Below are 16,573 nucleotides of genomic sequence, written 5' to 3' on the forward strand. Positions count from 1 at the left end.
ATTGCCCGACTACATCGGGTTTTTGTTGGAAATAAACATACTTCTCCTCGAGATCTCTAGATATCCTTAAAAATAAGTTTCTACTCATACGAAAACGACGCCTAAACATTTTTTCATCATACTTAGGTTCCGCTGAGAAGTAATCGCTTACCAACAAATCGTTAGCGGTGAGCCGTTCACGAGCGATGTACCTTCTCCTGCGTTTAGGTTGTTGAGTCTCTTCCTCCTCCTCTTCGTTTTCCACGATAGCTTTCACCACCGTCGCGATCGTTTGTAGAAATATTTCCGCACCATCGTCAGATGATGATGACGATTCAGTATAACTTGAAGAACTCATGGCAAGATTGTGTTTTATGTGTTTGATATTGTGTGAGAAAAATGATAAATATGGTAAGGTATTTATAAAAGAAATTTTTTTTTAAATAGCCCCCAACGGCTATGCCAACGGCTAGCCCAACGGCTAGGTTGGTTTGGCCATTCACAGCCCGCCATGTCAGCTTGCTAGACCCACCCCACGCCCGGCTTGAAACCCAAGCCCTAAGGACCACGTCCAAACCCCCGCCCCATACCCCACGGTCTAACGTATAACATCTAACATCTAACAACATTAATAAAAAAACACCGAAGTCAATACATTATACACGTGGGGTTTTGCCTTACCACCTCATATCCATACTCAGTCTCTTTCCAATCTACCGATTAACTACTGTTCACTGTTGTGCATCGTTCCGCCATGGCTACTCAAGGAAAGGTCATCACCTGCAAAGGTAGGTACTATCTTCAATCCTACATTCGAAAGTATTAACCGAAACCATATATTTGTGATCTGTGATGTAGCTGCGGTGGCGTATGAGGCTAACAAGCCCTTAGTGATTGAAGATGTGGAGGTTGCACCGCCTCAAGCCGGTGAAGTTCGAGTGCAGATTCTCTTCACTGCACTTTGCCATACCGATGCTTACACTTGGAGTGGCAAGGCAAGGTCTACTTGTTTACTTATTGTTTATTTAGTTTACTCATTCAAGTTACTTGAATTGAAATTGAAATGCTAGATCATGAGATTATAGTCTAGTTTTGTTTTTTTTTTTTGTGCACAAGGTTTTGGTGATTATAATCATTATATTATTATGTATGAAAATGAAATGTCTGAAATGTTATATCCATTCAAAGTCCGTTGGTTTTTTTCTCAACGGGTTGGGTTGGGTCCGATCAGATTTTTATGGGTTAGGATCATATACAAAGGGTAAAATAAATAAACAAAAAGGGTAAGAAGGATTCTAATTCATTGAGGGTTCGGATTAGTTTTAGGGAAAAGAAAATAGTGGAAGAGCATAAAGGGAATCCCACACCTTATTGACTTTTTCTTTCCACATGCAACGCACATGTCAATGCCCCCTATCAATTTAAAACGTTCATAACTTTTTCATACGACGTTTTATTTTTAAAAAAATTCACTATAATAACGAGCGTTTTTCTATCTTCACCACAATGAAGATGGTGTTATATTTGGGTTTTCTATGCATTGTGTTATTGGTTTTGATTATTGTGTTTTTCAACTGGGTGGGTTTGCTATACATTGTGTTATAGGTTCTGGTCATTGTGTTATAGATTCTAGAGTTGATTTTATGTGGATGAGTGGATCTGTGATCAAATACCTGAAATGCAAAATTCATAGGTATCTGCATTATTGTCAAGGGTTACAACTTTATAATCAGGCCTTGGTTTTAAAATGCGCGCATCACTTGATGTGGCTTGATGTAGCGCGTTATGCAGTTGATCAGTATTTGAATTTTAAACAAGTTGAACCGTGATTGAGCAACGGGTTTGAGTATTTGAACAAATTAGACCATCGATTCAACAAATCTGACTAGAGATACATGAGAATATCTTATATTTTAGTGTTTGAAAGTTAACAAGTTATATTTTATTCATATATAGTATTTTTTTAATAACAAACACCTAGCATACGTGATGGGGCGCTTCGCGCATTGTTTTTGGGATCAACACGCATCAGATTGCCACACGCTTTTCATGGTAATCATCCTGTGACTATGTTATGCTTTGACTTGTTGACTTAAATCTCTCCGCCGCAGGATCCCGAGGGACTCTTTCCATGTATTCTTGGTCATGAGGCTGCTGGGTATGAATCTGCTTATTTTTTACAACTTTTTCAAAGGATTAAACTCACTATGATATAATGATAAAATGACAGGATTGTGGAGAGTGTTGGTGAAGGGGTGACAGAAGTTCAACCCGGGGACCACGTCATACCGTGTTATCAAGCGGAATGCAAGGAATGCAAGTTTTGCAAATCAGGGAAGACCAATCTATGTGGCAAAATTAGAGGAGCCACTGGATTTGGTGTGATGATGAGCGATCGCAAGAGCCGTTTTTCAGTCAGGGGAACTCCGATTTATCATTTCATGGGCACCTCTACTTTTAGTCAATACACTGTTGTACATGACGTAAGCGTTGCAAAGATTGATCCCAAAGCCCCTTTGGAGAAAGTGTGCCTTCTTGGTTGTGGTGTTCCTACTGGCAAGTCTTTCTTCACTTCAGCAAGTTCAAGTTCTTGTTCTCGTTTACGATTTGAATTGACCACAAATGTCGATTTTCCTGATTATTATAACAAGCCACTGGAAAGCTGGTTGTGTAGTTTTAAATTTAGAGTAAAATGCCATTTTCGTCCCTGAGGTTTGACCAGTTTTGCGATTTTCGTCCAAAGGTTTGTTTTTCCGCATCTGGATCCAAAAGGTTTGAAATCTTGCCATTTTTATCCGGCTCATTAACTCCATCCATTTTTCTCCGTTAAGTCAAGGGTATTTCCGTCTTCTTTGTTAACTTTAAGGGCAACTCGGTCTTTTTCAGGGGTATTCGGTCTTTTTACATAAAGTGAAAAAGACCGAATCGCTCTTTAAGTTAACAAAAAAGACAGAAATACCCCTGAATTAACGGAGAAAAATGGATGGAGTTAACGAGCCGGATGAAAATGGCAAGATTTCAAACCTTTTGGATCCAGATGTGGAAAAACAAACCTTTGGACGAAAGTCGCAAAACTGGTCAAACCTCGGGGGACGAAAATGGCCTTTTACTCTTAAATTTATAATAATCTTCTGTCTTCAGGCCTCGGTGCAGTTTGGAACACAGCAAAAGTCGAAGCAGGTTCAAGTGTTGCTATTTTCGGTCTTGGAACTGTTGGTCTTGCAGTAAGTTTGTATACGTTTATTAATTATTATGTGTTTCTCTTGAGACGATAATTTTTTACTATCGTTTGACAGGTGGCAGAGGGTGCAAAAGCAGCTGGTGCTTCACGAATAATTGGTGTAGATATCGACAACCGAAAGCTTGATCGAGGCATGCTATAATAATGTTTATATACGTATATATATTTTCTGAGATGTGGTGAAGAAATGCTAGGGACGTAATTTATTCTTTTTTAATTAAAATTTGCAGCAAAAAGGTTTGGTGTGACCGAGTTTGTGAACCCAAAAGAACATGAGAAACCAATACAACAGGTTCTTGTTGAGATGACAGATGGAGGTGTTGATTACAGTTTTGAGTGTATCGGCAATGTTTCCATAATGAGGGCTGCTTTGGAGTGCTGTCACAAGGTAGGTTGTGCTACGTTACATGATCCATCTGAATTGTCGTGAATATAAAACTATGTTTTGTAAAACACAGGGGTGGGGAACATCGGTTATCGTGGGTGTTGCAGCATCCGGTCAGGAGATGGCCACTCGTCCGTTTCAGTTGGTTACTGGTCGTGTTTGGAAAGGCACAGCCTTTGGTGGTTTTAAGAGCCGTTCACAAGTGCCTCAGCTTGTTGATAAATATCTAAAAAAGGTAAACCTGTTTTGATTTAGAGATGGCAAAATGGGTTGGTCGACACCAGACACCTTTTTTGCCGTAGTTAATAAAAGGGTGGCTTTTTACTCGTTTGAGATGTAACATGTCCAAAGTGGCTCATTCATAATGAATACACTGGTCGGAATTTGTTACATTATCATTTGTTTTGCAACTTGCAGGAAATCAAGATTGATGAGTACATAACACACAATTTGACACTTGAGGAGATCAACAAGGCTTTTGAATTGTTGCATGGAGGGGATTGTCTGCGTTGTGTGCTTAAGGTCTAAAACAAGCCCCATTAGACTCGGGGCGACTTTGAAGTTGAAAATAAAGTGAATGCATGTGTGTCTTCTTTTTATCTGGTTAATTTTCAGTATGCGGATTTTGTTTGGTCTAAGATCCTTTCCAAAGGTGGTTTTTGTAGTCAAAAGCGAGCTGGTGGTCATGTACTATTGAGAACAAGTTGGTGATCTCTATGATCTAAGAGAAAAGTGTTGGTGGTCTCTGTGATCTTAGAGATGTTTTATGTATGGTGATCTTTGCTTCAAACCAAATATTTTATGATAGTGTACTTGAGTTCTATTTCAAAAGATTGATGGGATTTTGTTAATAAAAATTCTCTCATTTTTTTCATAAATGTGGGAGGAGATGAGATTTAAAAAGATATTATTTATAAAAAATTTACTTTCACATTTTTAAAAGAGAACTCATAACTTACAAGAACAGGATTTGAACAAAAAAACAATAAAAAAGAAAAAAAAATGTTTCAACTCGAGTGTCATGCGTGTCAATTAGGGGTGCAAATGAGTCGAGCTACTCGCGGGATACTCGAGCTCGGCTCGAAAAAAAGCTCGAACGAGCCGAGCTTAAACGAGCTCGAGCCCGAGCCTAAAAACAAGCTCATTTAGTAAACGAGCCCGAGCCCGAGCTTCGCTTATTGAGTTCGAGCCGGCTCGCGAGCCTAAACGAGCTTTCAGTTTATATATTTTTTATTAATATATTAAACATATATTTATATAATAATAATTACCATTTATATACATATAAAAGATAACTAAATTATATGTATAATAATAGTTATAATTAATATAAATTAATTAATAAATACTAAACGAGTCGAGCCCAAGCCGAGCTCGAGCTTGAAAAATTACCTTCGAGCCGAGCTCAAGCTCGAGCTTTCATATTTTAAACGAGCTCGAGCTTGGTCGGGCTCGGCTTGGCTCGTTTGCACCCGTTGTCAATATTCTTAACTTTCCTTTATATATCTACTTTGTTATTACGGTATACAACAAAAAGTCAAGATGGCCGAGTTGGTCTAAGGCGCCAGTTTCAGGTACTGGTCCGAAAGGGCATGGGTTCGAATCCCATTCTTGACAATTACTTTTTTATTCTTCTTATTGGATTATCATCCATCTGTGTTCTTTATTCGATAATTATATTTGTATTATCAATTATATTATGCAATTATCTCAATCAACATTTTACTGTTATTGTTTTTTATTGTTCTAGCATTGTTTTTCAATATATTGATGAAAGATGACAAATGATACATCATACTTCCTGATCCTGATAATTGATAAGAAGATGGATTTCATGGTTTGACATAAGACAATTGAAGATGTGCTGATCCAACAAGGCATTGATAAGGCTTTACATGAGAGGTCATAAAAATGTTGTTTGAAAGACAACGACACAAAAGAACACTTTTGAGTATGATGCGCTCTAAAGATAAAATACATTGTTTTGAACGAGTACACCGGAGGTTTTTTCGGATAAATCACGAGTATATATGCATCAAAGTCATGGGCGTAGCTTAGAAGGTGGGCGGGGGGGGGGGGGGGGGGGGGGGGGCGCCCGACACCCCGAACTTTTCGTTCAGTAGTGTTATATATGTAGTTTTCGTATAGAAATTTTTGGGTGTATACGTTTTCGACCCCCCAGTTCTATAGAAATTTTTGGGTATATACGTTTTCGACCCCCCCCCCCCCCCCGTTATTCGGGTCAAACTTCGCCACTGATCAAAGTTATAAGAATGCGTATGATAATCATGGTGATGAGTTCATATTCGCGTGGTTTATCCCATAACAAAGCTATTCTGGTTCCAATAAAGAATATAAGAGTTGAAAAATAAACAAACATTTCCAATTTAAACAAGTAAACACCAACCCTGATAGATACCACCAAAACTGGCTAAACAAACAAGTTCCTCAAAAGAAACTTTGCCCATGTGTGACGTGGCACGACACGTGTCGCATACAACCTATGTAAATCTATTTAACATCCCTCTCCTTTCTTCTTGGAACCTCAATGCTACAGTTTGATGTTTCTGAGTATCCGCAGCCTTTTCACAGAGCTAAGAAACATCCTGACACAACATCAACAAAATCTATGTGAATTTCACAAAACAAAATTACAACAAAAATATATCATTTTTTGAAGAAATTAAGGTTGAAAAACATACTGCCAAGGAACATCTCCAACAAGCATACAGTCTCCATCTTTATCTTCATAAGTAAGCACATATTCAGATGTTTCATTCAACAATCTTGAAGATCCTACTGTTCCAATGCTTGACCCTGCACAATGGCAGATTTGTAAAATCCCAACTTCAAACTATTTTATTTTGATGTGAATTAGACTTACAACTTCCATTGAACATGTTGTCCAAGGTTTGAGCTAATGTTTCATAGGAGGTGTGAGCATAAAGGTCAACTTTTCTTCCGATTACGGTTCCATCCATGTTCACTTTTACAATTAGATGATGATTGTTGGTGGTGTTGTTGGCTTCGGGTCTTGAGCTAAACTGTTCGTGTTCTGATTTGATGCGGCTAGCCAAGATTGGCACCCGGTGAGCTCTTCTTATTGGAGGCCATCCAACCACGCTTCAAGAACACCATTTCGAAACATAGATCAGTAGCAAAAAGTATAGTCAGCCTATTTACGACTCATATAATCGTTTGAATTACAACCCGCTAACCCAGGGGCGGATCTATGAAGGGCTCAGGGGGTGCCTGGGATACCCTTCAACTTTCTTGGCGAAATGCAAAATACCCCTGAATGTACGTTCGTTTTATGAATGTACAGTAAAAAAAGTTGGGGATGCCCCTTAATTTTTTTTTTTTTTTTTTGGATCCGCCACTGCGCTAACCCATTTGACTCATTTACATAAATTGGTTTTACACGTCACGATATTACATTATTTTAAGTGTGTCTCGGTTTGGATTATCCCTTTGACACAAAAAAATACATCGGTGGTGTTGGGATTTTCTTCAATTCAACCTATCAACCTGACGGGATTTCCACCCCTAAATGCACAAGGATACTAAATAAAATTCGAGCAACGGTCATGTAAAACGAAATACTGATTTATTTTTTCTTTTCCTAGGTTGTTATAAATGAGAAATGTGTGTATTGATTGAACATGTGGGCCTAAAAGCATATTAAATTTCTACATAGCATGAGGGAATGGCTAAAAAGCAAAAAGAAATACAAAAATCATAAGTGTACGGTCAAGAAGAAAAGAAAGTATGAAAAACACATAAGAGTATGGCCCAGTGATATAGAAATCTTAAAAATCACAGATGGGTATTCCCTTACATCATTAAAAACTGCCAATTACAGAATGGTTTATGGCATCAAAACATAAAAAATCCCTAACACAGAAAGATATGGGCTAAAGTTATTAAAAATAATCCCAAATCTTACAAATCCAACCAAGTCGTCAAATATAACTGGTTTGAGATTTATGTGATTCGGTTTTGACAGTTTCATGGTTTAACGGAGGTTTGAAACTTGGAACCGGCCCTTTAGCCTTTTTATTAACATACTTTTTTTATTCTAAAATAAACAGTATCCTTTATTATCTAAGAAAATATGTATTTCACGTATATGCATGGTTGTTAACCAAAATTAATACAACTTGAATGTAAGCAAATTCAAAAAGGAATTAGTTTTGGTAGATTTGAATTGTGCTTACCTGGCTGCTGCATTAGGAGAAGAAACAGAAGCTCTTCTTCTGTTATTAGGGATGTTGTTAACAGAAGACATGAAAGAAGAATAATAATAATCTTGAGGAGCAGCCAACATTGTAGAAGCCTCATTCTTCTTCATCTTCAAACAACCACCAACAACACTCAACCCTAAACCCAACTCAAGATTATCATTATCATCCTCATCAACCGGGTATGGTGAAGAATCCACAACCGACATACTCCTCACCCAGTAAGCCAAATTGTGGAAGAAGAAGAATGCTAAAAAAATGTATTTGAAAACAGGGGAAGTGAATGAAGTGCAAAGGAAGAAACAAGGGGTGTGGTGGGACCCACGTGTCGGCTTTGTGCTTGCTTAATTCATGATCGGTTTTCACAAACCAGTCCCCATACCCCGCACACACAGACACACACATCAACCAAACACTCTGCCCCCGCCATGAAAGAAGGCCATCTCATATTACTTTTTTTATAATATTGTTTGTTTGTTTGATGTTTTGATTATTCGTGTTGCAGAGTGGTAAGGCGGTGTTTCGGATACTTATACATACTATTTATAACACAATCTTAAAAAAATTACACTGAGACACAATAGCTGAGCTAGCCCACTAATTTAAAGGTATCCTGAATTTTTTTTAACTGTGTAATCATACAATAAAAAACGATAATCAATAAAGTAGAACAAATACCTAACAGATTTGTCATCTTCCTTTTTTCATAACTTGAAATCGTTCCATTACATCGTCGTCTTTTGTTTTATCAAGAGTTTCTTTTTCAACAGCACAAACCATAACATATATTCTGGGCACATTCGATTGCGTAAATCCGTCTTAACAAGCTTCAATTTAGAAAAAAAACATCTTTCAACGGTTGCGGTTGCAACTGGTAAATCCAAAGCCAGCTTCACTACTACCTGATAAACTAAAAGACAATAACTATGTGTTCCGGTTTCCACCATAAAACGAGCAAGATCACTTATTCAATTATAATATTGTTTTGGGTCTTGGGCTAACTTTATCAATTATATTTAATATTTAGGGTCTTCTTTCAATTCTGTTATTGTTAATTCGGGCTTAATTATTATACAAGTTTTCGGGTTGTAAAATGTTTGGGCTTATAAAAAACGAGATTTTAGGGGTATCCTTTGTATAAAACCGGAAAAAAAATACTACGAATACGGGGGTGAGCCATAGCTCGTGCTACGGCTCCTAACATTGTGGTTCCGCCCCTGCCGAGACGTAGATACAGATACGGTCGTCAAGGAATATTTTTTTAACTAAGCTTAGGAATTGTACAGCAACTTTATTAAAGTCAAGAAGTAGAAGTGTTTGTCCGGCAATAGCAAATGCTCACTATTCCCATAGGTTGATTCGTCACGATAGCAAGTGGAAAAGGCTAAAAGGAATAAAAGTGGAAGGACTAAACATATATACTACCAAAGTTAAAGCAGAGAAAATAACAACAAAAAAAAAAAAAAAAAAACGCATTTACACAAGGTTAACCAATAAAAAGAAAGTTTTTTTAATAGAGGGGCTAAAGACGTATATTAACGAAGTGAAAGGTTAAAAGTAAAATACAAAATATTTAAAACAATAAAAAAAGTTTACGGCTAATGGGAAGTGGCACTATTCTCAGCCATGCCTTTTAAAGATATAACTAGTTGGTGCCCCGCCCTGCGTCGGGGGGCGATGACCGAATAATAAGCGAGTGTTAGTCAGCTCATTGACACGAAAAACAATTAAATCGAGTCAACCAATTAAAACAAAACACTTTTATAGTTTTGATAAAAAAAAACTAAAACAATGGCAATATTGTATTTTTTAACTGAGGGAAAGTTGTATTTTTTGACCGAGGTAAAATCGTAATTTGACAAAAGTTAAAGTAATGGCAGTACTGTAAATTTGAACCTGAGGCAAAATTGTAAATTTTCATATGGGCAAATTCGTAATTTTTAACTTGGGGTAACAACGTAATATAAATTTGAACTAAGGGCACAATCATAATTTTAAGCTTGAGGCAAAAGCACAATTTTATTTTGAACCGAGGGAAAAATCGTAATTTTTGAGCTGGGGGCAAAAACATAACTTTATTTGAACTGGGGAAAAAACGTAATTTTGAATTGAGGGCGAAATCACAATTTTTAAATGGGGAAAAATCACATTTTTGAACAGAGAGCAAAATTGTAATTTTTAAGTGGGGGCAAAAACAAAATTTTATTTTGAACTGGGGGCGAAAAGGTAATTATGAGCTGAGGGCAAAACCACAATTTTATTTTGAGTGGAGGGAAAAATCGTAATTTTGAGCTGAGGACAAAAGCGTAATTTTATTTTGAGCTGGGGCAAAACCGTAATTTTAGAGAGGGACAAAAACGTGATTTTAGAATGGATATAAAATAATAAACTGGTTGGTCCAATAGGAGAGTGCCAGACAAAGTCGTAAATTTGAATTGAGGGCAAGATCGTAATTTTGAGATGAGGATAAAAAGCGTAATTTTATTTTGAGCTGAGGGCAAAAACGTAATTTTATTTTGAGCTGGGGACAAAAACATAATTTACATTAAACGTGTTGGTTCAATGAGGGAGTGCCAGGCAGCTGCTTGACACTATTCCCCATTTGGGTTTTGTATATGTAGGAAATATAAGATAACATAATATGTTGTTTATTTGTTTAGTTTTAAAATTTTAGGGTTTAAGCTCTTTAATTTATAACTTTCAAGCACATTTTGTTATTTTAATTATGTTTTATTTTAATCATACAAGATAAATAAAATAAAAAACACTTTTTCATAATAAGAATTTGAATATGGAAATAAATGTCAAATAATGTGTATATGTAAGGATTTAAAAAGATGTTTATAGCGCTAAAAGATAAAGGGTTTTTTTCAAAGAATTTATGAAAATCGGTTGATTTTTTAAAGATTTGTGAAAATATGATATGGTAGTTATGGTTGTTTATGCATGTTTTTAGCCGTTTGCACTAGGATGGTCGTATTATCCATTGTATATGATCTGAATTCTTAACAATTGAATCCGCATACACCTTTTATCTGACTGTTGGTATGCATACATACAAACATTACACAAAGTGTTTATAAGTTCCGCCCCGAAATAACGATTTTAAGCAAGGAATATCGTGAATACAAGAGTTCATAGTTAATTTCAATCTTTGCAATTCAAAAACAAAGGAAATTACTTAGCATACTTTTTTTAGAATTCATGGTCGAACATGGGAAGACGTTATGTTTAGTTAATATGACCATACAAGCATATATCATAGTTTTGGAAAACAGTCGTGACCACATGATAATATACCCCATGATACTCACCTTAGTGTAGTGTGTGTCCACTTTCTAGGAACATGGCTTGGATTACCGGTTAAATATCTACGTCAGTCATTACAGAGTTTCCTTGATTCGTGCACCAAAGATAACTATAGATCATAACACCCAAAGGGGTATCGCAAGCTCGGGATTCTCACACGTGGAGGAGCGTTCCCATTTGATTTTAATGCTTCAAATGAGAGAAGGTCCCCTATTTATAGGCCAAGTCAAGACGAGTAACCGGTCCGCTACAACTGATGAGTCATGCTACACGTGTTAGTGTCGTGTTGTGATTATGCCTTTCTCGCCATGTAGCGGACCACTAAGCCTGGGGTAGCGGTCCGCTAAGCCCCCTTTTCACATCCGGATCATCAAGTCATCCCGGTTTGATAGGTTATGGCTCTTATAACTCATTTTCTAGCCTGAAATATGCATGTTTGGAGTTTGGGTCCGCACCGCAGGGCATGTAATTATGTATTTTTTTTTTTTTTTTAATTTAGGATGTTAAGAGTTCAACATGTCAACCCAACACAATTGACTATGTAGAAATATTGTTGTAAGAAAAGGTAACAAGCCATAATATCTATTTCTAAAGTGGATTTTCTATCCTGAGATATATATGTTTGAAGTCTGGACCACACCAAAGGACATGTAGATCATTTTTCCTGAAAATTGGGGTGTTACAGACACGATACGATACCCCAATATTATATATGGGTCAGGTTAGGGTTGAAGAATTCAATCCACCAACCCGACACGAATTTACACCACTATATAGAAAGACATGTTGAAAGATAGTTGTAAAAAAAGGTAACAAGCCATAATGTCTATTACTAAGTGACAATAATAAGAGTTTAGATGTGGCAAAATGGATAGTTAAGACGGGTTAAATGGGTCGTGCGGGTCAATACGAGTCAACCTTCTAAAAAATTTAACCTGCTTTCCACATAAATGGGTTAAAACTATCTGTCACTCTACACTAAACATTCAGCTCATGTAACATATGGCATCAGTGCCTTAAATTCAAGCAGCAATCTTTCATTAAGAATAACACAAAGGATAGCTACAACATAATATACAACCAAGATGCACACATCATTTATAACAATCCAACACGCTACAATATATGCACAAACCTATAAATATTTATTACCGTTTCTCTACTTTAATCACGTAACCATGAAAGTATCACTTTCGTGTGATTAGGTTCGAGGGTATATTGGTAAATTCACATAATGAATAGGAAGTGGCAGTAGATAAACCTAACACTTTTCATCACCAAACCAACTGCTTTTCTCCTTCGGCCCAGTAGGCCCGTCCTCGCCATATAGTTCGTTTGGTAATTTATTAAATACAATTTGTGCTGTATACCGAAGAGTTTCAGGCAAACGGTTTAAGGTTCTATTCATCTCAGCCCTCGAATCATGTACAGTTGTCGGGCCCCATTTTCTCATGTACTGTAACCAACACGGTTCGTTGATAACCCCGTCTCCAAGATACTCTGCCGCTATAATTTCATAATTTTTACTTGAATCCAACGAATACTTGCTGAAAGCAGCAGTGTTTCTGATTCCTATTCTGAGATTCGCTGACCCTTGAAGTAAGTCACCAGCATGCGGGTAATTCGCGTGCCCGTTTCTCGATGCGTAAATGATTGGTTTATTACCTTCGATGAACTCCAAATCCGTGGGGTCCACCCACACACCGGCACTATGCTGCGATAAATACACACTCCATAATTCTCCGGTAAAGTTGCTTATTCTAAGCGCAACGTGTTCCCAATCGCCCACATGTTGCCCGACTGTACTAAGCTGGTAATTCATGAGCCCGATCTTCAAACAGCCCGGCCCGTTAAACGGGCAGAAAACCCACATCTGAATATCGGTGAACGTTCCACCTAAAGCGGGCTTTACATGAACGTACACTTTCGCACTCTCTAAATTACCCTTTTTTATTTTTTTCTTCATAGAATCTTTCGGCAAATCCATCCAATATTCACCATCGTTTCTCCCACCTTGCGGCAAGTTTGACCCCGACGGGTCAACCCGTTGACCTTCTGGCTCGCCTCTTTTGTACAACAAAGCTCCGTTTTCAAAGAACCATGGTACAGAAGACGGTAAGTAAATCTCATCCGGATGGAAATAAAACGTGGGCCCGTAATGTTCAATGAGAGCATGAACCTGATCAAGATTCGGCATCGAATGCAAACCCGGGTTTACGTTTTTCAAGCACGAAATGTTTAAATCTTCACCGGGACTCCAAAGACAACTACAGAAAAACGTACCGAGCGAAACGCCTGTTTCGTAAACTCCTCGATTACAAGGTCGTGTCTTCCAAACGCTGAAAAAAGATTCCGATATTTTAGATTGTATACTCAGTATAATACCGTGTGGTTCACATACATCTGTAAGATCGTCGCGAACGCATCTGATTTCATCCAAACTGGGCTTTGCGGGCTTGTTTGTGACAATGAAGCCCAAAGGTTTGTAACCCTCGGGAGCCATAGGGAACCAGAAGTAGCCGTGCCCTTGAACGCTTTCTTGGGTCCAGTCATCTGGGCACCAAACGAGTGTGTAATCTATAGGCTTTAGAAGAGCGGGTGATTCAGACCGGGATACTTCTCGGGCCACGAGTACGAATCCACGTAACGGGTTGTGATCAGACTGGCAGTAGTGACCGAGGCAGAAGTAACCGTCTGGTATGCCTATGGGTTTGAAGAAGTTGACGCCTTTTCTTCTGTTCTTTATATCGCTTCCCCAAATAAACTCGAATTTGGTGATTTCGCAGACTTCTAATTCTCCTAGATTGATTGTTCCGGTAGCGAATCCGTGACCTGCAAATCGTACAATATATCGAGGTCAATGAAAGTCAAAGCTTACATGTTTTAATCAAGCGTTTAAGTTGCAAGCAACAAAGGTTTGCACATGTGTGTATGAAAAAGGCAATCAGAATTCAGTAATATGATTATCTACAAGTCAAATACAGATGTAGTAGTGAAGAAATCAAACTATCAGTGGCGGAACTAGAACCTCTAGCCTCTCGTTAATACAGTAGGAGGGTCGACGTATAACCTTTCTTACATATGGCATAAAATTTCAGGCTTTCCTTTCTAAAAATTTTCTCCTAAAAAGTGTGATAAATGAAAACTTTAACATCCAATGTAAATATTCATGTCGTTTAATTCTCAGATGAAGACAACTTAGAGGGTTCAAATCACATTTTCCTCCAAAAAAACCGTTTTTTTACATTGAAAACTCCGATGATTTTCGACAGCTGGATAGGTGGACCCTCTCTTGGTTTCTCCATTGCTAAGACCACCCGTAGTGGTAAAGATTTTGGGTGTTTTTTGCCCCAACAACGCCCCAAAACGCCAAAAACCACCCCCTGGGCGTTTTTTTCAAAAAAAATTGCTTTTGGCGTTTTTTTTTCAACGCCTTGCTTCAATTGTTTTGGCCAATCACCGGTTTCCACGCTCCATTTGTCCAATAACATTTTTATGGTTTTTTTTTTTAATTTAATTCTATTACACCACAATGCCTACATCCCCACTACACCCATTTTAGAAAAACGCCCCATAATGCCCCATTGCTGACTGGGCTGCCACATGGCGCAAAACGCCCAAGGGTAGGGGCATTACCGCTATCACATGGTCTAACTGTAAAACCCGCTGATAAGCTACTAGTAGGCTTAAGAAGAACCCATCTACAATGAAAAATTCACCTAATTATACAGCCTAAGTTTTATAAATCCATCATATAGCAAATCAAGAAAAACACCAAACTGCTCTTAACCACACCCTAGTTACAAAAAAAAAACAAAAAACAAAAAAAAAAAAAAAAAAAAAAAAAAAAAAAAAAAAAAACAAACCCTTTCCATTTATGAGGGTAGATAGAGATGAATCATCAAAGGCAACAAACAATATGATTTCAAAGGAGCTCCGCATCTGAGATTACCCAACCCATTGTAAATCTCATGACTATAATCATCCAAATCTTAACATATTTAGAGACACAAGGTGTAGTCAAGAAAGAAAACACATAGAAATAGGACCACATCATATGACTAGATCTATACAGGACAAAGGAACCTAAAGATTCAACTGTATAATATGCACACTTATGAGTCAGTAACCAACCAAATCTATCTTCTAGTTTTAACACAACTCCAAAAGTAAGCAAGCTCAAAGGGGTACCTACCCAAACTGCATACATGGTTCCTCTCAAAATCACACATATATACACTAACCATAAAGAAAACCCTAAATGATGAATAATAATACCTGGAGGCCATTGGGGGATCGGAGAAGGGAGGGAGAAATATTCGAAATCGGGATTGACGATATCGGTGACTCTGTTCCAAGACAAGCATCCACACATCGACATCCCTTTCTCTTTCTCTTTCTCCCGGCAAACAAAGAATTTGTAAGATTTGAGAAAGCTAGCTTTGGAACATATAATATGTATGTTAGATGCTTTGCTTTGTTTGTTTGTTTGTTGACACATATCATGATTGGATTAAATGACGTTGATTATTATTATTATTATTATGATGCTGACACCGGTGATAATCCAATGCCAACAATGTCGGCATCCGATTCCGAGTTATTAACTAGTGGTAAGAACCATAACTAGTCACGGTATTTAAATTTCACCTATTAGGGCTGTAAATGAACTGAACGAACACGAACGAAAACTTGTTCGTTCGTTAAAAACATATGTGTTCACGAACACTTATCGAACGAGATTTTATGTTTGTGTTCGTTTGTTAAGGAAATGAACTTGTTTGTGTTCGTTTGTGTTTTTTTGTTAATTTTATTTAACGAACAAAAACAAACATTGACGAACACAAATGAGCACAAAATAATATCCATGAACACAAATAGAAACAAACGAACACAAATAATCATCCATGAGTAAAATATATAATACACTGACACTTATTAGATATTTAATTTGTCGGAATTTTGAAGTATTTAAATAAATATAAAAACTAAAAACATTAATGAACTATCGAACACAAATAAACACGTTACCGAACGTTCACAAACATAAACGAACGAACATGACCCTTGTTCATGTTTGTTTACTTAACTAAACGAACGAAATTTCTTGTTCGTGTTTGTTTGTTTAATAAACGAACGAACACAAACAAACTTTCCGCCGAACGGTTCACGAACTGTTCACCGAACGTTTGGTTCGTTTGCAGCCCTACCACCTATAGTGGGTCTGGGTGAGTTTTTCCCTCCAGATCTCAAGTTCGAGTCTGGGTGATAGGGGTTTCTCATTGAGGGGTTTAAATTGGTATCTATTGTGCGAGGGGCTCTCTAGTGCGGACCCAGTTAAGACAACGTATGCTAGACATCCTAACATTCACGAATAATTCACACCTTTCAAAAAAACTAGTGGTAAGTTCGTTTCGA

At 37.5% G+C, this 16,573-nt stretch overlaps 3 protein-coding genes and 1 non-coding gene across 4 annotated transcripts; 2 read left to right on the forward strand and 2 right to left on the reverse strand.

The window, feature by feature from the left end:
• Nucleotides 1-625: 625 nt before the first annotated feature.
• On the forward strand, nucleotides 626-4,417 carry LOC110864986 (alcohol dehydrogenase class-3). Its single transcript, XM_022114162.2, has 9 exons — nucleotides 626-767; nucleotides 838-974; nucleotides 2,091-2,137; nucleotides 2,210-2,535; nucleotides 3,121-3,203; nucleotides 3,276-3,351; nucleotides 3,451-3,608; nucleotides 3,679-3,840; nucleotides 4,023-4,417. Exons 1-9 carry the CDS (start codon nucleotides 734-736, stop codon nucleotides 4,131-4,133), a joined length of 1,134 nt encoding a protein of 377 aa, XP_021969854.1. The 5' UTR covers nucleotides 626-733; the 3' UTR covers nucleotides 4,134-4,417.
• A 724-nt stretch (nucleotides 4,418-5,141) lies between these two features.
• TRNAL-CAG lies at nucleotides 5,142-5,222 on the forward strand. The gene has a single exon. It is a non-coding gene; the product is annotated as a tRNA-Leu (tRNA).
• A 688-nt stretch (nucleotides 5,223-5,910) lies between these two features.
• Nucleotides 5,911-8,234, reverse strand: LOC110863846 (auxin-responsive protein IAA13). The gene is made up of 4 exons (XM_022113109.2): nucleotides 7,823-8,234; nucleotides 6,490-6,728; nucleotides 6,308-6,422; nucleotides 5,911-6,211 (listed from the first exon to the last, which is right to left on the reverse strand). Exons 1-4 carry the CDS (start codon nucleotides 8,053-8,055, stop codon nucleotides 6,157-6,159), a joined length of 642 nt encoding a protein of 213 aa, XP_021968801.1. The 5' UTR covers nucleotides 8,056-8,234; the 3' UTR covers nucleotides 5,911-6,156.
• Nucleotides 8,235-12,167: 3,933 nt separating this feature from the next.
• Nucleotides 12,168-15,660, reverse strand: LOC110864985. Its single transcript, XM_022114160.2, has 2 exons — nucleotides 15,434-15,660; nucleotides 12,168-13,987 (listed from the first exon to the last, which is right to left on the reverse strand). Exons 1-2 carry the CDS (start codon nucleotides 15,654-15,656, stop codon nucleotides 12,417-12,419), a joined length of 1,794 nt encoding a protein of 597 aa, XP_021969852.1. The 5' UTR covers nucleotides 15,657-15,660; the 3' UTR covers nucleotides 12,168-12,416.
• Between the last annotated feature and the right edge of the window lie 913 nt (nucleotides 15,661-16,573).

Source organism: Helianthus annuus, chromosome 6 (genome assembly GCF_002127325.2).
Source record: "Helianthus annuus cultivar XRQ/B chromosome 6, HanXRQr2.0-SUNRISE, whole genome shotgun sequence".
NCBI classification, from domain to species: Eukaryota; Viridiplantae; Streptophyta; class Magnoliopsida; order Asterales; family Asteraceae; genus Helianthus; species Helianthus annuus.